The following is a 25,129-nucleotide window of genomic DNA, read 5'->3' on the forward strand; positions in this document are numbered from 1 at the left end:
TATTGTTTACAAAGATCTTACTTTTATAGGTTTTAAAGAATGACCAGAGATTAGAGAATAAGGTTATCACCTCTCTATCCCATTGGCCAGGCTAAAAGTCTATCAGTTGACTATCATCAGGAAAGAATGTGGAAAACAATATGTTTACAATACAGGCTGTGGGAAATTCAGTTACAGAGCTGTAAATATCCCACAAAAGCTCACATAATATAGCAACATGGAAGGGAAAGTATAAAAGAGATTCACAGCGCTAAACTCCTTCCACCCTCACCAGGGGTGCATTTTCCCTGCTGCAGAAACAAGGCTAACCATGAACTAGAACAGATTCTCCATGAAGCAGAGCACATGGTTCTGCCCAACTGAATAAAGCAGTGGGCACACACGGGGACTGCCCTTCGGGGAGGTGAAGGAAGGTGGATCTAGCTGTTCCTCAAAATCTGGTTGTGTGGATACAGGTCTGAAATTAAGTTTACTCATCCTGGAAGCAGTCACTGAGGGCTGCCCCAGGACATCAAGTTCAAACTTTTCTAGAGCATCTTCCCATGCTGTACAAGAAGAACCAGCCACAGACACACCCTGCAAGAGGTTACAGAGAAATGTTCAGGTCAGTGACCAACAGTTCTTGGGAAAGAACACCATGTGCAGTGTCTTCAATAATGAACACCTAAATCAGCCTAATGCTCAGCCTAACTTCATCTCTGACATAACTGAGTTTTACAAAGGACTACCAGTTTTTCGAACAGAAGACAATTTCCAAATACCCATCTGATAGGTTCTCCATTTATCAAAGTTTCCTGCAACCAAATTTTATCATCTTATCGCCATCCATCAGAAATGCAGTCCTGGAATGCACACGGTCTGGAAACAGGAATACCCACTCTTTACATTTTCCCTTGGAAAATCAGTAGCTACCCATTCCTTGCAGCACTGAAAGTGCCCCTTCCACGTCTGCTTCAGGACAGGATTAACGCAACACTTCCACTGAAAACCCTCCATGGCATAGACTGGAACCTCTGTTTCACAACTCTCTCAGCCCAATCCACGATAACAAGGTAAGTGAACATACTGGATTTTTGTTGCTTGCCCAGATCAGTCCCTCCTCTTCTTAAAGCCAGGACCAAGACCTCCTGCCTCACTCCACAGCCACTGGCATCAAGAGTAGTTCTTCAAGGCTGAGATGCCAAGCAGCCAGAACTGCCTCACACACAGAGAGGAAGGAAGGAAAATGACATTACTGTATTTGTGGGTGCAGGATGAGCTAAATACAAGTATCTTAGACCATCTCTAGACTTCCATGTCCAGGTTTGGGGTCCAGGAAAGACATCAATATGATCAATACCTGCCAAGCAAGTTCAGCAGAAGGACAAGGCCATCCAAACTTATCACAGAGTGAGTAACTGCTGCACTGGCCGAACGTTTCCAGCAGAGATCTAAGCCAGCCCAGAGCGCTGCCCTGCCTCCTTAGAAACCCAGGCTACCTCCTCTGCTTTAGAGGAAGGCCCTCCTGTCCAGCACACCTCTTCCCAGGTACAACAGTCCCACACCGACAACCACATCTTCAGATTAACTGGGGTCCTTTTCCTCTTTACCTACAGCTTCCTCCGCAACGGTGCTAACATTGTTTCCCCTCAGTCAGCCCTTCCCAAAGTTCAGGAGAGTCCAGGTGAGGTGTGCATACCCTCCGGTACCCGAGCAGATAAGGACTGCCTTATCGATGGCCGGGCTGACAGCGGCACCGCGGGAACTGCGGAGGGGACACATCCCCTGTGCGCACGGAGCACGCTGCAGCCCAGCACCCTCTGTCCTCGCCCGCGGGCACCCACGCGCGGCACCTCCCGCTGCCGCTGCCGCTCGGCCCCGGCAGCTGCGGGGCTGCAGCGGCGGGGCCGGAGCCCGCAGCGCAGAGCGGGACGCGGCCCGGCGCGGCGCAGGCTCCTCCCTTCGGCCCGCACCGTGACACGGCCCGGCTGCGGCGGCGCACGGCGCTCGCTCCCCGCCGCCGCCCGCCCGCCCGGGGCCGCTCCCGCGCACGGCGCCCGGGGCTCCGCGCCCCGGCGGGGCGAGGCGAGGCGGGAGGAGGAGGAGGAGGAAGGGAAAGAGAAGCAGGAGGAGGCCCAGGCCGCCCCGGCGCTCCTGCCTCCCCCCGCCCGGCGCTTTGTCCGCGGCAGCCGCCGCCCGCACGGATGCGAGACCCGGTAAGCGGCATCGCCCTTCCCGCTGCGGGGAGCGCGGAGCCGGCGAGGCAGGCAGCCCGCATCCCGCCGCTCCGCGCCAGCAGCCCCTGCGGGCAGAGCGAGAAGGGGCTGCGACCCCTTCCGGGGCCGGCTCCATCCGCTCCTCGGCCCGGCCGGCGTGCCGTGCCCGCCCCGGAGTCAGGTGCGGCAGCCCGCGGAGGCCTCTCGGAAAGAGCGCTCCTCCGGGCAGGGCGGAACTCCGGGCGGGAGCGGCGGGGCCGGGAGCGGCTCTCGGGGCGTGGGAGCGGCGGGGGCGGTGCGGCGGTACCGGGGCGCGGGGCTGTGCGGAGCGGAGGGGATGGTGCGGCGGTACCGGGGCGCGGGGCTGTGCGGAGCGGAGGGGATGGGGGCGGGGGTACCGGGGCGCGGGGCTGTGCGGAGCGGAGGGGATGGTGCGGCGGTACCGGGGCGCGGGGCTGTGCGGAGCGGAGGGGATGGTGCGGCGGTACCGGGGCGCGGGGCTGTGCGGAGCGGAGGGGATGGTGCGGCGGTACCGGGGCGCGGGGCTGTGCGGAGCGGAGGGGGCGGTGCGGCGGTACCGGGGCGCGGGGCTGTGCGGAGCGGAGGGGATGGTGCGGCGGTACCGGGGCGCGGGGCTGTGCGGAGCGGAGGGGATGGTGCGGCGGTACCGGGGCGCGGGGCTGTGCGGAGCGGAGGGGGCGGTGCGGCGGTACCGGGGCGCGGGGCTGTGCGGAGCGGAGGGGATGGTGCGGCGGTACCGGGGCGCGGGGCTGTGCGGAGCGGAGGGGATGGTGCGGCGGTACCGGGGCGGAGGGCAGAGAGCCCGGCCGGCTGAACCCGCTGACTCCGCTGCGTCCTCGAAAAGGGTGGTGGCAAGTGTGGTGGGCAGTCCGGAGTGTCAGCGTGTGCCAGAGACAAATCAAACTGATAACAATATCCTGGTTTTAAATTATTTCCTTGTACGTGTGAAAGATGATCACCGGAACAGAAAGTGAAAGAATCTAAAACAGTAGAAATTGTGTTCGCTGAGCATCTGTAACTCCCTGATGAGCTTTTTCTTTTCACGCGCTTGGTTTTGTACCTGCCTCCTTTTGACCTCTGTAGGATCTCAGGTGTCCTTCTGAAGTGCACTGAGGAATGTAACTTACTCTTGCACATGCTGCCCTGCTTCAGAAGGATGCCAAAAAGTCTCTTCTGGGGGAATTCCTCTTGGTCTGGAATTATTTGTATTTAACATGCACATGGCTCTGAATGCTCTGAGAAGTCATGGGCGGGAAAACCCCCACGTTCTACTAAGAATGGGAAGTAGTGAGATTATGAGGTCTTGGAGACACCGAAGTTCCCAGGACGTTCATTCCCCACACGAAGACCAGCTTTGAGAAAGTTCTGTCTTCATGGTCGTGGGGTTCCTCCTCATTGCAGGCTAAAGTGGATTACTCTCCAGAATCGTAGTTAGCATATATCAGTGACTTGTTTTAGACAGCCAAGTCCTAGAAAATAGGATATAGACTCAGAACTTTGTTGAGTATTCTCCAGAGAACGGAGCCCAGGTTTGTCGTGGGTGCTGCTCAGGCAATAGACTCTGACACAGATGAGTTTTCTCTTGTACTAAATGCATTGGAGCTGGTGTACTGCATGTCCAAATGCTAAATGTGTAGATAACTAAACCAAAGGGCAGTGTTGACAAGCCTGGAGTTTCATAGTTCACAGGATACTGTAGGAAAGCAGGGAGCATTCGTCCCAAATTCTGTGTAATTCTGTAGGTAGCAATTTCCTAGTTGGGGGTCTTTGTGTTGTGTGTGTGTTTACAGTATTTTAAATGGATGTAAGAGCAGGCGGATATTTTGTAGCATTACGTTTAAAAATTGTCTTGATCAACCCTGCAGTCATTTGTATTACTTGATACTGCTGTGCGGACACTGTGAAGGCATTTCTCATGTGGTTTTCTTCACGTGCATAAAACATTCTCAAGGTTAGGCCTTAAGGCTTTTCCTGGAAGTTAATCACCAAGATCAGGAAGAGTATAACTCAAGATGAGGGATGTTGTAAAATCTTCAGCTGCTAAGGGAATGGCAAGGTGACTTGTGCATGAAGGCACTGAGCAAATACTGTATAAAAATAAGTATTTAGTCTGTGTTTGCTGAACACGTATGAATAATGTTTTTTTCTGGTTTTATCAGACTCCTGAAATTTTATTTCTGCACCAGAGGGTACACTTCCAATTTGTTCTGAAAATTAGTTTGCTGCCATATAAAGGAAGTCTTTGTCCATACAATTTTGATAAAATTAGGACATTTAGATTGTTATGCCAGGAAACATATTTTCTGGTCATGCTTTCCATTATAAATATAAGTATCAGTCCATTAAAGTAAATGCTCTTGCTTTTGCAGCTCCTGAACAATCCGCGTGCAGCGGCTTAGTACTGTTGCAAAGAGATTTCCATTATAAAAATCCAGCCTTTCAATCTTGCCTGGCTGCTGGTGCCTGTCAGCGATGCTGTGAGTCAGGCAGCTCCTCAGACACAACCCGTTGCCTACCACTTCCTACTGGCAGCTCTGGGTGAGTCACAGCTCAGCGCACAACATACGGAATTGCGTTATGGAAGCTGTGGGCTCTCCACATAATCAACGTAGGAAGTATCTTCCTCTTTTAGCATCTCTCAACCACTGTCAGAAAGCCTTCAGAGACTGCTGTTGATATAAAAAGGAGCTTGTATAGGCTGCAAAGATCAGTGGGCTCATCCTGAGGGGAAAAGCAAATAATTCAAAAGGCTCAAAGACAGACCGTGGGATGAACAGCCTGTTGGCCTGCAAGGGTACAAGATGTAAACCAGAAATCATCGTGCTCAGCTTTGATATTCTGGATAATTCAGCTGACTGTCAAGCAGCCCTGTGAGCTGACTGTGTTACAGCCAGTGCTGCTATAAAACATGTGCTTACCATCGTCATCTTAGAAACTTAAGTAAGAGAAACTGAATATTGTAACTCTCCAAGCAGAACAAGCACTCTAAAGCTCACAGAATTCTTCTCGTAGAGCCAGACATTACTCTTGTTTTTCTTGGTTTTTTGTTTGTTTTTGTTTTCTCATAGCATGTTACATCCTGAATTATCTAGAATAGCGGAGGAGGTCAAAGAGTTCCTTATGAAATCAACTAACTGTGTTATTTAAATGTAAACATCCTACTAGAGAAACATGCCAGATTAAATGCTGGTTATCCATACTGCTTGATCACACTTCATTCTGCAAGTAATCTCACTAACTATTTCTTACCCGACCTTTCCTTAACCATTTGTGTCAGGATCCTTTGAACTAATGCCTCAAATGATTTCTTCTAGATTTGAGGCAAAAAACCAAGCTTCATTCTTTACAGGCACTTTAATAGTCTTCAAATAAACTGTGAATTTGTATGTCAGAAATGTCAAATAAATTTGGCTCTCCTTTGTTTTGTCACCTATATTTTGAGCTTTAGAAAGTAAGACAGCATAAGAATTTCTCATCAGATAGAAACAGAAATTGATTGTTGCAACCAGTTACTCGATTAACAAGTGTCCTTATTAGATGCTATGAAGTCTGAAAGTGTTCTAAAATTAGGTAGGATATATTTTGCCAGAAAAAGTCATTGTGTTATATAGGAAAAACCAGAAGATTCTTAACCCCTCTAGCCTAGTGGCACCTTGCCCCTGAGAGAAAGAAGGATACAGACAGAAAAAAAAGACCCTGTGAAACCTAAGGCTTTGCAAGGAATCATGCTTTGTTTTTTTCTCAGAAGTCTACGAAGTCGCAGGCCTCTGCGCTGATTTTAACCTCTCATTTGTTTCCCTTAGCAACACAGCTTCTTGTCTTCGTGGTAGAAGTTAGTTTTGTCAATGATGCCATGGATTGCAAGTATCTCATTTTTTTCAGTATAAAACCAGCTCTTTCTTGTATTTCTGTCCTCTTCTGGGTTACTGCAACCTGGTGCAATTTTCTTGGGGGATTGTTGTGGATTTCCCAAAGGAAGGAAATGGCACTGTTTTTCTACACCATGTCTAGAACATCATTTAAGTGGGTCACTGGAAAGATGCTGTTCTGTGTTGCATAAGTATATTTCACTACTGCCTAAGAAAGCTTCTGCTTGTAATCCAAGACATTCAAATGTGGTTGATATTTATCCATCATGTTAAAAATGCTTTTTTGCTGAAACTGAATGGTGTCACTAAAGAAAGGAGGGGGGAGGAGGGATAGAGTTGTTTGGGTTTTTTTAACACAAGAATCCACAAGAGAAAGAACTGTCAGTTCACAAGTGCATGTTTGAGTGTTCAATATTTCCAGTCCATTATTCGGGACATTCTCTTAAAAGTCACTAATATCTTTGTAGACAGAGCATAATAATAAATCTGGTAGTGAGCCACCATCTATGTGTGCAGCTCAAAGACACAGGGTTATGTTACAGTAGCACAGCCATACTAGATGTTGATTTCAAAACAGCCTGCATAAAAATGAATGAGAAAATAGTTGACAGTCAGAGGTCTCCTCTGTGCTTTGGAGCAATAGGAGAGAGAAACCTGTAGGTTCTGCATTCACATACGCTGTAGGGAGCAAAAGTCAGGCTCTTGCACGTGCCAAGTTGGGCATTATCTGCATATTGTAGTGGTCTATCAGAGTCTTAGCAGACCCAGTAGCAATCTGATTTTATTAATGCAGCTTCTTGATGCAGTCAGGTTTGTATCTGTGCCAGGAGGAATGCTGTCCTTAGAAAATAGGTTCTCAATGATTTTCAACTAACTACGCTGACTAATTGCAGTAGTCCAAATATTTGCAGAACAACTGTAACAGTCTTCAGACAATTATTCATACTTCATTTAAAGTGGGAAAACAGACCCTTGTGTCACCCATTCTTTTCTTAGATGAAAATAAAGCTCAGTTTTGTGATGCAAGGTCCAGCACTGAGTGGCCTAAGCATGTAAGGAAGGCTTGGCTCTGGCAGACCTGTGCATGAAGGATCTTCCCTGCCCATGATTTCTTCCTCTCAGCACACAAGCAGGTGAAGATGCTGCTGTCTGTGAGCCACTGACACAGTTTGCAGAGAGGCCTCTAGGCAGTGTGCTGGGCCATGGGAGGTACTGGTCCCTCACCAGTGACTAAGAGGAATTATTCTTGACCCACTTCTAGGAGGGATGGTTGTATAGCTCAGCAGCTGCTTCTGGGAGTTAGTGGAGCCTGGGTGGAGGTCTTGGAACTGCTGTTTAAATGGAGCTGTGGAGATAAGGAGCAGTGTCAAACAGCAAACTGAGATGGGTTTTTCTAGAGCTGAGCTTAGTAGTAGCTGCAAAGAGCAACTTCTCCATTGGAAGGCACAGGGTTTTCAGGAACTGGCTCCTCGCAGTGAGTCCTTTGAAAGGCCATTCTGTTGAGTTTTGTTGATCGGGTATTTCCTCTGCACAAGACAATGATCTTGCCATGACATTCAGTGCTTTGTTGGGTTTTTTCCAGAAGAGACAACTTACTATACCAGCTGAATCACTTGCTGTGATGATGAATGCTTGTTACAAAAAGCATGTTGACAGATGAACATGCTGTTTCTTTTTGGAGAGAACCAACAGAAAGCAGTTTGCTATTTAGGCTGGTATTTAGCACATTTATATATCAAACCTAAGTGTGTGTGTGTATAAATGATTGTGTGCTGTGCCAATACATGGCCTGGCATTTCAAAAAGAGCTGAATGAGACAGGTGCCTGTATTTCAAACCTGGTTTTCACCAAATTCAATTGAATATCCACTTCCAAGTACAGAACTTTTAGTATCTGCTTCATGGGTGACTTACTGGCATGAATTGGTCCTTTTACCTTCATCTGGCAATCACTGGTGTGACCTATTTAAAGTTTGCTGAGACAACTTAGTTCCATTATGGGTAATTGAAAGGTGTTATTTGCACTTGCTAATTTGGCTATTTTAATGAGGACTGACCTCCTTATGGTTTGAGATGCATCTTTATTCTTGGATTCTGTAATCATCACACTTCCTAGTATAGTAACATAAAGTATGATTGTGCTAACTTCTCATGGCAGTATTAAAGTGAGTTTTTTCTTGCCATGGGATGGCTGCAGAACACTTCTCCCAAGAGCAGTTTCAAAAAGTAGAACTATGCCACATTTTAGCTTCTGTATGAGCAAATATTTCTATATATACTTTAAGAATCCCAATCCCAATGGAGTGAAGTGAATGATTTTGGTGCCTCATCTAGGCTTTACATTCCACAAAAATATCAAACAAAAGGATGAGTATTTCTGGAATAAATCGCTATTAAAAATATTCAGGGAATAAATCATTACATAGATTACTTTTAACCTAATCTTTGAATGAAGAAAGTGCTTTGGAAAATTTTGCCAGTGATCTCTTTAATGAAGATTTTTCATAGGACCAATTGATGAATGTTGCTGACAGCAGCGAAGTCACTGTTAGGGTTAATTCCCTTGAAATTTAAAAATGGAGGAGGACAAAAACAAAGAGGGAACTAATGTTTCTAATAATAAATAATAATAAATAAATAATAAAGTAACTAATGTTACAAAGTGAAAACTATATATTTAAATAATATTTATTGAAGTTACTCCTTTACTTGTTTAAAACTCCAAATAGCTCTTTCAACATTTTAAAACCTCTGCCGAAGAATTGAAGAGGGAAAAGCGGCCTCCAGATGATGACAAGGAGTTGAAATTCAGTTCTTGAGTTCTGCAGTCAGGTTCTGGGAGGTTCCTGAGCTCTTCTTTGTGTCCTCTCTGGAGAGCTGGAGCGGCACAGCTCCCGCTGGGGTGCCACAGTCCCCGTGTGCATCCTTGGGCAGAGCGTGGTCCTGCTCTGTGTCCCTGGCTGGGCTGGGACAGTCACCTCCCAGAGCCGGGTGATATCAGGGGAGGACACTCCAGTGTGTCCCAGCGAGGCACAGAGACACGCTCCTTGTGCCCGGGCTGCGCTGGATGCATGGCAAACGCCAGCTGTGCAGCTCCAGCAGCAGCCGGAGGCATTGCAAATGCCAGCTGTGCAGCTCCAGCAGCAGCCGGAGGCATGGCAAACGCCAGCTGTGCAGCTCCAGCAGCAGCTGGAGGCATTGCAAACGCATTGTGCAGCTCCAGCAGCAGCTGGAGGCATTGCAAACGCATTGTGCAGCTCCAGCAGCAGCTGGAGGCGTTGCAAACGCCAGCTGTGCAGCTCCAGCAGCAGCTGGAGGCGTTGCAAACGCCAGCTGTGCAGCTCCAGCAGCAGCTGGAGGCGTTGCAAACGCCAGCTGTGCAGCTCCAGCAGCAGCCGGAGGCGTTGCAAACGCCAGCTGTGCAGCTCCAGCAGCAGCTGGAGGCGTTGCAAACGCCAGCTGTGCAGCTCCAGCAGCAGCTGGAGGCGTTGCAAACGCATTGTGCAGCTCCAGCAGCAGCTGGAGGCATGGCAAACGCCAGCTGTGCAGCTCCAGCAGCAGCTGGAGGCGTTGCAAACGCATTGTGCAGCTCCAGCAGCAGCTGGAGGCGTTGCAAACGCCAGCTGTGCAGCTCCAGCAGCAGCTGGAGGCGTTGCAAACGCATTGTGCAGCTCCAGCAGCAGCTGGAGGCGTTGCAAACGCCAGCTGTGCAGCTCCAGCAGCAGCTGGAGGCGTTGCAAACGCCAGCTGTGCAGCTCCAGCAGCAGCTGGAGGCATGGCAAACGCATTGTGCAGCTCCAGCAGCGCTGCAGCCTCGCTGTGCAGCCGTGTGTGTCTCCTCTCACTGTCACACCACGCTCCTGTGACATGGAAAGGCAGCAGGGCCAGGACTGCTGGGCTCTGGGCACAGCCAGGGTGCCTCGTTTGTCCCCTTCCAGCCGGCCTGGCAGCTGTCTGCAGCGCCAGCATGCAGCCAGCTGGGAGGGCACTGGAGAATTTGTGGTGAATTGTGATATTGCCGCTCTCAGAAGTGTTTGTCGTGCATGCATTCCCCAGACCTTCTCACACCACCTCTGTCTCATGAGCCCACTCCTGAGGTACTTGATATGCTCATTCTACCTTCACCCACTACTCTTGGCATATGCTTTCACTTACCTTTGCTCTCTCTGCTTTTCATTTCCCTGGTACTTGGTGCCATGCTTGTTAGCCTGAATGGAAAGAATAACTTTCAATGCCATTTAAAATGCTGATTTTCTCAGTTTGCTCTGTTTCCTTTGGCTGAAGGGTTTTGATTTAATAAATCTGGATTTTTTTGATGATTAATACATACGATAATAAGATGGCACATATAGGAAAACATGCTTTTTGAGGAGGAAATGGGATTTGGTGAGAAGCGCTATTACCAACGAAATCAAGTTTCTTAACCATTGCATAGATGTTAGATTATTATCTTATTATCTTATTATTGTCATGACTATCAGAAAACTCATAATTAGGAAAAAACTTAATTTGAGTGCTAAATGTCCTGGAATTTCTCCTCAAACAAAACACAAACACAAACACTGGAATGCCTGAAATAGTAAAGTAGAAAAATGCATCTTTACTCTTAGAATTTTGAGCGCTGTAGAGCCTGATAGACTAAAACACCTCCAAGCTAGCATTGGTATTTATCCCCTGTATTTCAGGTTGGAGTGTAGTTTGCTGTATCAGCATAAGTATTTTGTTTATTTGAGTATAATTAGTTTCAGCTATTCAGAGAGATTTGGTATTTGAATTTATCTTTACTCTTGTAAAGTGAAACGTAAGTTTATTTCCAGAAAACAGAGTCATTTGCCAGAACTGGGCAATTTTTGTAGGCACTACACGGGCTCTTCAGGTGCCCTTTCAAAACCAGCTCATGTCAGTCTAGGACAGCACTGCCTCAGGAAGTGACAAATCTGTCTGCTTGGCTGGCTTCATGGTTCTGCCCGCTCCTTTGCATTTTGGTTTTGAGAAGGAAGTAAAAGTCCATTTAATTTTCATTTGGATCAGCTTCAACTTGCCTTGAAGTCAGTGGAGGCAACAAAGTGAGCGTACAAAGAAGGAGGAGGAAGGTGAGGATGAGGGTGGGGGTGAGGGTGAGGATGAGGGTGGGGGTGAGGGTGAGGATGAGGGTGGGTAGAGCCCCTTGGCAGTGTCGTGCCCTTTGACCAGCTGAAGGTGACTGTGAAGCTGTGCCATGAGGAACATTATGCACAGAGGCATTCCAGGCAGCTGGCAGACATGCCTCTGGTGGTGTTTTTAGTAAAGCTTAACTCTCTGCATTTTAATCATTCGTAATTCTGCCAATGTCCACGTGTTAAAGATAATATATTGGAGTGCAGTCATAAGTGAGCCCACGTTCTTTGTAGGATGTCTTTTTTCTTAAGTTACACTGCCACCTGTAACAGTGAATATATTTTAATCTTATATGACCTTTTTATAACAGGGGTACAAATTCATCTTGGTATTTCTTCTTTATTTACAGTATCTCGTTTTTAGTGTGTTCCTGAAACTAAATTTAAAAAGCCAGTTTCTTCTTCTATTTGAGGGCATTCTTCTGCTAAGCTCTTGCACTGTGACATATCTTATGTTTTTTGCAGAGCTTCTTCATCCCTTCCAGGCTCTGACACAATTTTGAGGAAGTGTGAGTTTCTGCTATAACCAGATGTCTCCTCTTTAAAATACCTGGTATTGCACTTTTTAAAAAAAATATTGTAACTAATGCTTCTTTAGATTAAAAGTTCACTGAATTATGTTTATAACTTTGAAATTCTTAGAGCCAGTCAAGTTGATAAATATTTGCAAGTAAAGGGTTCCATGATGTCTTCCTGTGGCATTCCCTAAGAGATTTTGACTGGAGAGTACCATAGCCTTCTTTAACAAAGACCTCTTTGGGAGTAGTGGCCCCAGAAAATCAAATCAACCCCCTAATTAATGGCTCTTGTGTTTGCCACTTGCTGCACAAACTGCTTTGCACTCGCCTACCAGCTAGATTGAAAGGTCTCCAAGGAGTGGTAGCAGTTGAAAGAAGCATTTGATCCATATTCCATGTCTTCAGTGGGAAGCATCTCACAAGCATTGTCCTAAATGTCCATTTCCTCTCTAGGCTTTGCAGAAGGGAGAAAACCTTGAAATCAGAATGAAAAACTGCTACAGAAATGCTTTCTTGCCAGAAGCTACTAAATGAAATAAATTGGAGAGAAATACATTTCTGCACCTTTACTTTTGAACTTTTTATTTTATATGCATGAGTGACTAGAACATTTTGCAGTTTGTTGTACTTGGATGCGTACTTTAGACCAAATCCATTCTTCCATTCAAGTATTTTAGCTGTCCCAGATGCTTCTAGGGGAAATAAAATAAAAAAAATCACAACTGATGGACAAGTTAGTGTATAAATATTTGTTAAATATATGCCTTTTAGGTCCGTTTTTTGGTTGGTTTGGTGTTTGGTTTTTGGTTTCTATTCCCAAGTTCCACAAAGCATATGAATGCAGAGTCTCTCACTGAAGATTTTATTTCTGCTTAGAATCTGGGCTGCAGAGCCAGACACAGACTGTGCACTGGCCAAGCTTTTAGCTCTCTCCTTTCACAGCTTTCCACATCCACAGTGCTTCGGTGAAGAAGGGTTTCAGGTGGAGCAAGCCCTTACTCAGAATGTTTCTTGGAGCAGGCTAGAGCAAAAATATTTCATTATCCTTGTCCCATGGGCCCTTTCTACAGTTTGTGAATAGGCAATGAATAGGCTCTCCTGCCAAGCTGATCATTTACACCAGAGCTCTAGGTACATAAAATTAAATTGTTTTGAGAACTGTTTTTACTAGCACTGCAACCACAACCATGGTTATTTTCTCAGATATATAAGCCTTGCTCTTTTTTTTTTGGTCACAAATTGTGCAAGCAGTTTAAATACCTTAATTAGCAAAAATTCTTGAAATTAAATTGCAATCATGGTTAAAATTAAGGACTGATCTTATAGGTAGTATTGGTTTTTGGAAGAAAAATGAGGAAGACACAAACACAAAAATCAATACTTGAGAAATACAGCCATCTAAAAACACATTAGGGTTGTTTTCTTTAACCCAGAGTCCTCTAGATAGAGGTGTGCTGAGAAAATACCTTTGAGCCCACTCTATGCTTTTACAAAAGCATGAGCATGTTTATTGCAACATATAAACAGCCTTTGACATGCAGGATCAAATCTGTTTAGACTGAGCACACCAAAGTGAAAAAAAACATAAGAAACTTAAATTACATAGGATATGTGAAAATTAAGTATTTCATTCCTCTCTCAGAGTTGGGTTTTCTGGTTTTGGTTTAGTTTCCTTCTGGGTTTGTTTGTTTGTTTTGTTTGTTTTGTTTTTTATGACCACAACATCTACATTTTTCTCTTGTTCAAAGCTGTGCAAGGAGGAATTTTTATCAGTTGACACATCAGAGTTTATTGTATTTTAAGTGCTGAAATCAGCAAGCTGTGCAGGTGGGAAACATGGTGTTTGAAGTATTTTTACTGCTTTATATTACTGATACAAAATTTTGCGTAAGGTTTTATTTCTCCTTACAGGCTTAGCAGAAAATAAAGATATTAGATTCATATTTTTATAAATATGTTTGTCAAAATATATGCTCAAGGAAGCACAGATTCTGTGATTAGTACTCAAACTTCTATGTTTTTCACTTTCACTAATTTGGAAGTTAGGGGCTTTTTAGAATTGCTTTAAAAAATGTTAAGATAATTTATTGTGTTCAAATCCACTGAAATAACCTTAGTACTGGTCAACTAGTCCACAACTAGTAAGTGCACTGTAAGTCCTTATGTATTCCCAATTTAAATTCTAGAGACCTGGTAAGTTTTAAATTATTATTTAAATGTGTAAGTACTGTGCCACCAAAGTATTGAGTGGGTGCTGGCATGCAAAGTTACGTGACATTTGAATATATTTCTAATCTGAATGACTTATTTTTTCCAGCACACGACCACAATCAACATATCTATATTCCCGTTTCCCTTGGGCTATTAAACCCTGAGACATCTGGTGGCAAATATTGAGCTCAGGATTGATACTGCCCTTTTCAGTCAGATGGAGACTTTGGAGGAAAAGAGCAATCTCCTTGCTTTGCAGGCAGACAACAACATGGAGCAACCATTCACTGTCAGCTCATTGGTATGTATTGCAAAGAAATGCTTCAGAGGCTGAGCAACTTCTCTTTCAATTAGGAAAAATGTCAAGAGAGCTGTTTAGCAGTGGTGGCTCTCAGCTCCGTGGGTCTCTTCCTGCATGCTGCAATGTTCCTCCCATGTTCTGCCTGTTTTGTTGGCATTTATTATATTTCTGTGATTTGTGGGGCCTCAGCAATCTGGTTTTTAAGAAGTTGAAATGAGTGTTCTGAATGGAAAGAGTAAAAGATTTCATCAAAGTAAGGGGAAACAACTTGCAGTAGCCATTTATTTATTTATTAATTAACAAAAAGGTAATGGCCGTAATAAGCAGCTATGGTTCCTCTTCAGTTATTAGTTCTAACTTCTTAGTCTTTTAACTGCCTCATTTCAAACTGAAATGAAGATTTGAAATGAACTGCTGGCTGACCAGAGGAGCTTATTGCTCTTTGTTTCCTGAATTATTTCTAGCAGTCAAATGTTATATTTCATGTAATAGGAGTCTGAGTATTCAGGACATCCATCAAATTATTTCAGTAACTTAAGACAGAAACTTAGAGCATTCATGTGTGGGGGCTTTAAAGAAGACACACTTTATATTGCCTTTAATAACTTCTGCAACAATTTACTTTTTTTTTTTTTTCCCCCTACTCCTCTTTTCCTAATTTTATCCTTTTTTGTTGTTGTTTTCAGAGGAAATAAGATCACTTTTCTTTTTGATCACCATTTACTTGCAATTGAGAAATATGTTGGAATGTTTCAAATGAGGCTTGAGGTGGGGAAACGAACGCCTATTTTCAGAAAAAATTAGCTGAAGATTTCCCTTGAGCTGCTTGACTGAGGCCACTTACTGAAAGTGAAACGGAATATTCTCCTTGCTAACCAGACTGTTCTTTTTCAGAAAAAGCTGGTAGCTATTCCTGACCACACAGACATCTCTGTGACCCCAGAGGAGAGAGTACGTGCCTTAAGCAAGCTGGGCAGCAACATCACCATCAATGAGGACATCACTCCACGGCGCTACTTCAGATCCGGAGTGGAGATGGAGCGAATGGCTTCGGTGTACATGGAGGAGGGAAACCTGGAGAACGCTTTTGTGTTTTATAATAAGTTCATAACGTAAGAAACCAGTTGGAGCTGTTACAGCCTGTGATTCTGAGTAAAAATGGAGAGCTGCACAGAGCGCCGTTTTAGATAAGGAGAAACTTGTTTAAAGTGTTCTTGCAGAGCAGCTTTGTTCTCTGGAGATCTTTTCCACTGGGCGTGGGCTTTGTTAAAACTTCCTCTCACCTTTTCATATGGTTGTTCTATCCATGTGTGAACTGCCAGGCGTGAATTAACCTAACATACAGAGGTTTGAGTTCACTCTGCCAGGCCATATCATGAGCACTGTTGCCCCCAGATTATTCTTTATATGTCAATATGTTGGTTAAATACAATTTTTGACTTCAAAAGTCGTGTTTAAGTAAGATTTCCGAGCCTTTAGTAGTTATGTCCTATGAGCATCTGCTGATCTTAAGGATGGTAGTATTTCACAATGCTTAAAAAGCAGGAGAAAAATGTTTTCTTGCTTCCTTTTTACTTTTTTTCTCCCCCCCAAAAGGATTAAGTATAATTTATTGTTTCTTCCAGGAATAAATCAAAATCTACAACGTATGTTCATTGTATGAGTATTCTCCTCACCACAAAAGAACAAATCTGTCCAGCTTTCATTACAACTCTCAAAATAGACAGCTGAAAAACATATCACTGGCAGATTTAAACTTTTAACCTAGCTAGTTCTGCTGTAGGATTGATTGGTTTGTTTTATTACTTCTGGAAGATTGGGGGTTTTTTAATGCGCATATTTTAAAATTTTAGAAAGGAGACATTCTTCCTCCCTCCTTATTTTTGTCATTCTCTGAAAAGCAGACCAAGCCTTTCTTAGCCCACATGTTTTTTAAATATTTCTATCTCTATAAAATGAGGGTCTGGAGGTGAATATTGTGCAAATTGCTGAAAGAACGATAGCAGCTGTGCATTACAAACTCTTTGCAGCTGAGTATTGCCATAATTTATCTGTTGGGTAGGTTAGTAATTGTGCAGTGAGCTGTGCAGCTTGGTTTGGTAAAAATACCTGCTTTAATGATAGTTCTGCATTCTTGTCAGCATTTTGGCTAAGAAGAGATAAAGAGAGTAGAAATAAGATTTATTACCACTGACTAGAGTGCAGAGTGGTTTTGAAGGATATTTTTAGATGCTGGCTGCTAGTTAGCCCTTTTTTTTTAACCTAACCCAGTGCTAATGGAAACCAAAATATATCAGATGTGGAAAATAATCTCCTGTCCTTATTCTGTGTGTCCCATACAGATCCATACCATAATGTGTTCGTTTAAACATGTGTGTAGAACCCTGGTCCAAGTCATCTGGAATTCAGTGTTTAACAGTTATGTAAAACTGATTTTTCTGCCAACATGAAAGCTATTATGGATATTCCTCTGACTACTAAGGCAAACACATGCATGTTTAATTTTCTAGGTTGTTTGTAGAAAAGCTGCCCAGTCACCGAGACTATCACCAATGTGCAGTACCAGAAAAACAAGATATTATTAAGGTAGGGTTATGGTTCCCTGGTCTTTATGAAATATTTTGCTCAGAACCTCTTCATTTTTCCCAGCACATATAGGCCACAGCTTCCTTTTCAAACCCCGAGCACTCTGAGCTGCCCATTGCAGCCATCGCAGGTTCAATTTCTGATACTTTTCTCACTCGTACATGTTTTATTTTGGAAATCGAATTATTGATCTAAAACGTGAATGAGAATGGTCTCTGAGTAAGTTGGTAGGTTGTTGGGAGCTCAGGTACATCTGTTTCTGAAAGTTTACATATTAAAAATGCACATGTTAACAGCACTTAGTTTGATTTTGGTCCCACGTATGTGAATGGATAATGGTCCAAACCAACTATTACAAACAGAAGGAGAATGCGTGGCATTACTGATGTCTGTGCAGTATTTACTTACTCTGTTAAATAAAGTATATTTTTTTCTTTCTTTATTACCAAATATGTATTTACTTAGTTTTTATCAGATTTTTTCCCTCCACTTCTATACAAATAGTTTTACTTTGGTTTTTTCCCCTCTAGAAAACAAATCCTAAATAAATTTTAAGTATAGCCTTATACTGCTCTTAAAATAGCTGGAATTGCTCAGTGAGAGTTGTTAGTAGGACCATGAGTGTCTCTTGCTTTGTGCCCCCGTATTTCCTTGTTTTTTCTACCGTTGAACTGAATGTTTTACTCAAAACCAAAACATTTCATGCCAGAGTTCCACCTGTGGTCCACAATGTAGAACATCCCTACTGAGAAAGGGCATCTAACATTGCTTTCTCCTATGGCACTCAGAACGATTAAGCACCTGGTCTCTTTCCCTCCCCTGCCTAAAGCCTCTGAATTACTTTGTAGTAGCCTTCACATGAGTAGAAAGCATTGAGTATTGGTTCTGTTTTATAAGAAATGTTTTGACATTATAAGACATGACATTTATAAGAAATGTCACAGGTCTGTGACAGAAAGCTACAGGTATAACTATCTCTTCAAAATAGCTTTTTTCTTTCCCCCCCCCACCCCCAACTTGGAAATGGGCGTATTTCCCAAGTTTCTGACTAGGAGGTTCTAGAGAAAAATACAATGATCCTATGTGAAACTCTCTAAATTGGCCTCAGATTTTTTTAATGAATTACACCTACAATAAAAACATTAGTGATCACACACCTGTTAAACAAGACAGAGAAAACAGACTCCTAGTAAAAGGACTAATCTTCCCTTGAGATAAGAAGTAGCCACCTCACGTGTTTCACTAATATAAATCATTATCTTTATTGAAACCAATGTACTATAGAAGTTTCATAAACTGATGATTTCCTGTGTATTTCCTCTTTTTATTTTTCCCTGTGAGAAGAGCAGGTTGCTTTTCTGTTTTGTATTTTTTAAAAATCTGTGTTACAGCTGAGTTTGTTTTCCAGGTGGCTCTTTTTAAAAGTGAAAAGTAAACTGACCTATCTTTTTCCCCCATCCCACCTCAAAGAAATTGAAGGAGGTTGCATTTCCACGGACAGATGAACTGAAAAGAGATCTTTTAAAGAAATACAACTTAGAATATCAAGAATACATGCAACACAAAGTAAGTTTTATATGATTATTCCATGTTGACATGAATATTTTTCTGTCATATAAAATTAAAAACTAAGCAGTAAAATGCCAGTTTTACAGGAACCTAACAATTTCTTGAGCTGCTTAAGTATGACTTTTCATTTTTTCTTTAGAATCCTTTTCTTTTAGAATTAAAAATAAATAATGCACGCGTGTGTTAGGAAATACATTTGCTGCCATATTTACTTAATAATTGTCTACAAAGATCCAAATGGGTTTTTGGTATGCTCTGATTCTGCCTTTAAAGAAAATTAAATTGATATTTATGTCAATAAGTGGAAAAGGTCCCTTGCCTCCAAATGTGCTACAATTTGAACTGAGACTGAAGTCACTGAAAACAGGATTTATAGCTGAAAAGATTGTATTGGAAAAAGCATCTGAGAAACATCTTTTTTGTTCCCTCCATCAATACTATGTTTTCCATCCTGCCTTTGGGGATACAGTTATATTTCCCAATTCAGTAACCAGGTTCCAAAAGACTTCATTTTTAATGACAGGATTTTACGGTTTTATTGAACTGTTTACTCCTTTCCTTCCATTTTTCCTGGCATTTTTGGTGTTCTGAGAATGTCGCTATCTTGTGTATGTTTCAGAACAAATGTAAAACTGAATTTCTGAAGAAATTAGAGCACCAAAAGCTGATAGAGGCAGAGAAGAAACGGATCGCACACATGCGGCAGCAGCAGCTCGAATCGGAACAGTTTCAGTTCTTTGAGGATCAACTTAAGAAGCAAGAGCTAGCTCGAGATCAGAAAATCAAAGAGAGCGTGGTTATGTCTGAACAGATAGATGGAAGTATGCTGTCTTGCATTTCTGTACCAGAGAACAGTTCCTTATCTGCAGCGCTGCTGGAGAAAAAAGAGAGGAGCGGCAGCTCTGGCTGTGCTGGACATTCGCCGCCGGTAGAGCAGGTCTTAAAGCCAGCGGCTACTCTGAGTGCTGTTCAGAGTAAGTGCAGACATTTGTCCCCTGTTTTATTTTATTTTATCTACCTGCATATATTCGCTGTGGGGATGTCCCTACTGAAATAACCATGAGCAGGTTTGTGCCAACACGGCAGTTCCTTACAGTTTCTTCATTTTAAGAGGGAGAGTTGCGCTTTTACATTTTCCGGTTGAGTACCGATAGATGGATATAGAGATGGAGATTAGTGAATTCCTGTGAAATGAAGTCTGAATCTTGCCATGGACTTCAAGGGAACACAAACAGAACCTGCAGTGGCTCCCCCTGGAAAGCCCTGGCCTGGGAGATGGTCCCAGCTCACTGTCACCTCAGGCTCAGGCTAGTGAGTGTATCTTGTGGGCTGGTGACCTTAACTTAGATGAAGGGCATGTGCTGTAGATTTATTCTCATTAGAAGTCTATGATGTGGTAAGTATAATTATTCCACTTGTAATAGTGGAAGTAATATGGTATAATATACTGTGTATATTTCCTTATTTGGGGGATCTTCATTGAGTTAGTTGTATTAACTGTAAATGCCTTTTTATCTCTCTCTCTTTTTTCCTTTTTTTTTTTTTATTCTTGGTTAGCTCAATTGGCCGAAGCACTCAGAGGTGTCATTTTGCCCAGGGATCTCTGTCACAAATTTCTGCTGCTGGCAGAGGCAAATACAGTAAGAGGAATAGAGACATGTGGAATTCTCTGTGGAAAACTGGTACAGTTTAACCCTCACATTTGTATGGGGCAGACGTATTTGACAGTGCTGTATTATCCTGTGATGTATTGATCTCAGAGCAAAGGCAGATATAAATGGTTAGCCTTCCATGTAGTGAACTTCATATTGTAACCTGAGTGGTCACTTCAGCACTGTGGGCTTGCTTTATTGGGGAACATCTCTCAAAGTACGCTGCTATTGTTGTAAAGCCTAGCAAGTTTTTCAGCTTGCTGTACAATACAGGCTTTTGCGAGTACTTTCTCTGGCATTCATCTAAGGTAAGTGAGGTTTAGTTACAGGACAATGAAATATAAAGACTGCCAGAATTCACTGGAGTCATCAAATTAATAATGGCACAACAAAACAGAAATCCTCCCATCAAGCTGTAGAATGTCTGATTTTCAGGCTGGGGGGTTTTTTTGGTTTTTTGTTTTGTTTTGTTTTTTCCTTTGACCTAGATAACATTAATGTCCTTTGAGAGCAGGAAACGATGTCATGGCTGATGCTGACACAAAGAATTTTAAAGATGATCCCAAGCGTATTTGAATTGCATGAAGAGGAGGAATAGCAGTATTAGTCTTGTTTCAAGTTTCACAGAAAATCATGATTGTTTTCTCAAAGCTCTTTTATGTGCCTTTAATTATTTTAAAGGACAGCCTTTTCACACTGATCTCTGAGAACATTTCAATGCAACAGTCTTGTGTTGTGACTAATAATACCCTGTATGCTTTCACGATAAAATGCTAAGGCGTATTTTTAGGTGCAGTCTGTTGGTAGAGCTGCACTGGAATCAGTGGAGCTGGAATCATTGGAGCTGCTCTATTTTGTTTTAGCTGATAGGCTGACATCTTTCTTTCAATTTTGATTCGGCATTTGTTCCTTAGTTCGTCTGCTCCACCCTAAGTCAATGTTTGTTTTGTAGACTCACAATGAATTTACTATTACACACGTAATAGTGCCAAAGCAAACTGCGGGACCAGACTACTGTGACATGGAGAATGTGGAAGAATTATTTGGTATTCAGGATCAGTATGATCTCCTCACTTTGGGTTGGATCCATGTATGTATGACTCATAGATTCTGGTTTCCCTATATTGGCTCTACATACTATGTGGGGAAAAAAATAAAAATAATAATAATAAAAAACTAAATAAATGACTGGAGTAATACAAATTTGCTTACTTAATTCAAAATGTAGTGATGTAAGTAGCACTCATGTTCTCCACAGAGAACTCCTTACTGCAGTTGAGGCATCCTGTTGACAATAGGCCGGCTTTTGCTGGTGCAACTTTTTTTAATGTTGATTTAGGGGTATTTTGTTACTTTCTAATGCCATATTCAAAAGTCAGGAAGGGGAGTACTGTGTTGTTTAAACTTTATATAATTTTTATCTTAGTGATTTTGGACAATTAAGTGATTTCCATTTGTCTTGTGCTTCTTCATTCCATCTTTTCCCCCCATGATCAGAGAATTGCTTGTATATGTGTTTTTGAACATGCATCCATGAATCTCATCCTGAGAAGCCTTCTTTTCTCTAGGTTGAAAAATATGGACAGTATAGTACAATATAGAATCTGGGCTAAGAAGAACTTTAGAAACCAGCCTGGGGAATTTCTGATGCTTTCTCTTGTAACAAATTATTTTTCATTCTTGGATGTATGTTGACCTTGATCTGTAAGAAATATTTCATGATGTTGAGTTTTCCCTTTCTTTTTGTAGACACATCCAACACAAACTGCATTCTTATCCAGTGTTGATCTTCATACTCATTGTTCTTATCAGCTAATGTTGCCAGAGGCCATTGCAATTGTTTGTTCACCAAAGCATAATGAGTAAGTTCTGATTTTTTATGTAATATGTCGGTATTTTTCCCTGCTTCTTGTCATAAAATTTGATCAAATGCAAAGGCTACATGTCCACTCAGATGAAGGGCATGAACATTTTATTGTGACTTTGTTTTCTGTAAGTTGCCTAGACTTGTATTTCAGTCAGTCTTGATGCACAGGATATTTTCTGCTTCTCACTCCTCCTCCCTTCACAGACCCAGATTTTAAATTTTATTTTTTTATATATTCTGCTCAACAGAGTAATAATTACAGGAGCTGTTCTCTGAAGTCCTCATTGCCAATGTCCCACCACAGATCTGTGTTCATTCTGTCTACTTAAGGATGTGGAGGGAGGTTAGGATTATTTATCTAGAATGATATGAAAATTGGAGTTTGCAAAGTGGAAGGGTAAAAATCACTTTTTCAATAATAATGATCTATTTTTGTGTATCATAAATTACAAACTCTGTATCTGGAAAAAACTAGAATACTGCAAATATTAATGTGCAGGTTTGTAATGGAACAGGTTTCCCAGAGATGTGATGAAGTCTGCATCCTTGGGGATATGCAAAACCTGTCTGGACACGGTCCTGGCAACCTGCTCAGGATGATTCTGCGAGAGCAGGGGGGTTGGACCAGGTAGTCTTCAGAAGTTCTTTCCAACCTCAACAAATTTGTGATTCTGCTTTGATGTGCCTGGCATTTCAGGGTGCCAAGTTAACTCCATTGTTTAGAGTGTGCAGTTCTTCAGGCTTTTCTTCTGGCCTTCTGCCTCAGCAGATGTGAATCCTGTCCTGGTTGCCCAGCTTCCTAAATGGGCCCTTCAGGCAGAGCTGTGAGCACAGATGGAGAGGGAAGGGCACAAGCACTAGGCTTTCTGACTCTGAGTGTGCCTGCATACCTTTGCAAATTTCTGCTCTTAAAAACCTCCCTCACACCTGATGCTGATACCTGTAACCAGCTCTAACCTTTAACACCTTTTTGTTGTCAGGTGCTGCCCTGTAGTTATCAATCTTCTTTACAGAAGGATGGCTTTTTAATGTTTTATTCAATACCTGGAGGGTTGCAGCAGTGCATTTTCTAATGTTTTGTGTTACGTGATTGCCTAAAAGAGTGGGGAGGATGTACTCCTACCAGTCATTTACATAGCTGGTTTAAAGGCTGATCTCTTTTAAGTTGCCCTGGGGGAAATGCAATCCAGAATACGTTTCTGGTTGGCACCTGTTGCTGTGTGAACCAACCTTATCCCTCAGTGGCCTAGCCTGCCTAACAGGAACAGCAACAGAGCTGTAATCCTTTTTCTCCCCATCCCCTCATCATCTCTTCCTTTACAGGAATACAACTCCCCTTGATTTAAAAAACCTTTAAAAGTCCAACTCAGCCTGTGTATTGAAGATCACCAGGCACATTTCTGTTATTCTTTTTTAGCTAAGCGATTTGTATGTGAAACCTTGAACTTGTACTATGGGAGCAGTGTGTAACAGGAGTTTCGTGTTCTGCTTTTCAGCACTGGCATCTTCCGACTTACTAATGCTGGCATGCTAGAAGTTTCTGCTTGTAGAAAGAAAGGATTCCATCCACATACAAAGGACCCTAGGTTGTTTAATGTAAGTATATAATTCAACACAGTTTTTACTATTCAAACTCCTGACCGTGGTTCTGCTGCAAACAGAAACTTGAGATTAGATTTCCTAATAATTTTCCCCATTTTACTAATTCATTACCCTTAGTTCACTGACCAAGGCAGACATCAGGACACTACTTAAGCACTCATTAGCAGCCATAAGGTGAGTGCTACAAGCTGCCATTTGAATGGTGGTTAACCAGAGGCAGTTAATACCACTCACCACTTTTACCTGCTTTCAGAAGGAGCAAAACCCACATTTTCAAATGGGAGTTACTCTTGAGCTCTTCAGTTTTTCAGGAATGAATCAGCTCTTCTCTTCAATGTTAGTATCCCAGCAAAACATCCCAGCTTAAAAGTGCAGCTAGAAGTAGGTTAAGCCCTATTTCCTTCATTGCCCTGGCTTCTCTAAGCATTTCCCTGTAAGTGCTGTATCTTTTGATGTTTTAATAGCTTAATGGTGTATGTATGGCTGAGCAGTACTGGCAGTCAGAACTGTTTTCCAGCCAACACTGACATTTCTGATAAGGCTCTTTACCTTTGAATAATTAAGGGTTTGGGTTTTTTCAATGGGGTTCACTTCAAGTACAGAAGCATTTCTTACAGCTTAAAATAAAATTATCCAATACAGAGAAGTCATGCTGATGGACATTGGAAATTACTGTGTTGTCAAGACTCTCTGATGTCAGCATTAATCCTCAAAAAAAGGAAGGGTCAGAGTTTTTTGTTTTGTTCTGTTCTTTCATCATTGAGTAGGGGTAATGAGAAGGTTGTCCAACTTTGAAAAAAGCTAAGATTTTTTTGTTCCAGGCAGGCTCTTTTCAGTGGTCTTTTACAGATGTAGTTCATGGATTAAGTTACTGGGTATTTTACTGATATTTCTGAGAGTAATGGGTTGATTTCTTCTACAGCCATGTACCCATGTGGTTGGGAAAGACATAAAGATAATTGTGCTGGATCTGAGGTGATACGGATGAACCACATCAAGGTTACTCTACAAAAGGCCAAAATAGAAAAATGGATTCCTGGTTTTTTCCTACATTTTCAGAAATTACTTTTATATTTATACATTTTAGATTGAATGGTTTGATATTTATTGCTCTAGCCTGTTTTGGAGTTATTTTGTTGCTCTGTCAAGATGGAGTTCAGTGGCATTAACCCTGAATCTGTAAACAAATCTCACCCATAAAACACAACAATAAAATGAACTTCAAACTACAGTGACTGTGCTGAAATAAGTAATGTTTCTTTTGTCACTTGTTCACATTAATTGCCTTCTGAGAATTAGATGTTTTTAGGAGTGGTTGGCTTTTTGTGACTTTCAGCTATGTGTATCTCTTACAGCTTCAGTAAATTTAAGTTATATGTAGTAGAGGCAAATCCATCAGTTGATGTGATTTTTTTTTTTTCATCCTTTTCTCCAGTCCAGCTTCTATAGTTCAAGTTTCAGCTATTAAACAGAAAATACTTAGAAATACCCAAATCCTTTACCTGAGAGCTGATCCTCACTATTTTGGGATAGCAGAGATGCATCAGAGTCCCTTGGAGAAATGTGTCTTCAGCAACCTGCCA

The 25,129-nt window shown here is 42.5% G+C and overlaps 1 protein-coding gene across 3 annotated transcripts; it reads left to right on the forward strand.

The window, feature by feature from the left end:
* The first annotated feature begins 2,037 nt into the window (after positions 1 to 2,037).
* Positions 2,038 to 24,777, forward strand: STAMBPL1 (STAM binding protein like 1). 3 transcript variants are annotated; one of them, XM_040071112.2, is made up of 13 exons: positions 2,050 to 2,195; positions 4,586 to 4,754; positions 11,706 to 11,793; positions 14,076 to 14,270; positions 15,165 to 15,382; positions 16,781 to 16,856; positions 18,327 to 18,422; positions 19,045 to 19,399; positions 19,983 to 20,107; positions 21,030 to 21,167; positions 21,827 to 21,939; positions 23,441 to 23,540; positions 24,469 to 24,777. In XM_040071112.2, the coding sequence occupies exons 4-13, from the start codon at positions 14,187 to 14,189 to the stop codon at positions 24,523 to 24,525; spliced, it is 1,362 nt and encodes a 453-aa protein (XP_039927046.1). In that variant the 5' UTR covers positions 2,050 to 2,195; positions 4,586 to 4,754; positions 11,706 to 11,793; positions 14,076 to 14,186; the 3' UTR covers positions 24,526 to 24,777. The 3 variants fall into 3 exon arrangements, with proteins under 3 accessions (XP_039927045.1, XP_039927046.1, XP_039927044.1); XM_040071110.2 differs by lacking the exon at positions 11,706 to 11,793; XM_040071111.1 differs by lacking the exons at positions 4,586 to 4,754; positions 11,706 to 11,793 and having other exon boundaries at positions 2,038 to 2,195.
* The last annotated feature ends 352 nt before the right edge of the window (positions 24,778 to 25,129 follow it).

Source organism: Hirundo rustica, chromosome 8 (assembly GCF_015227805.2).
Source record: "Hirundo rustica isolate bHirRus1 chromosome 8, bHirRus1.pri.v3, whole genome shotgun sequence".
Classification (NCBI taxonomy): Eukaryota; Metazoa; Chordata; class Aves; order Passeriformes; family Hirundinidae; genus Hirundo; species Hirundo rustica.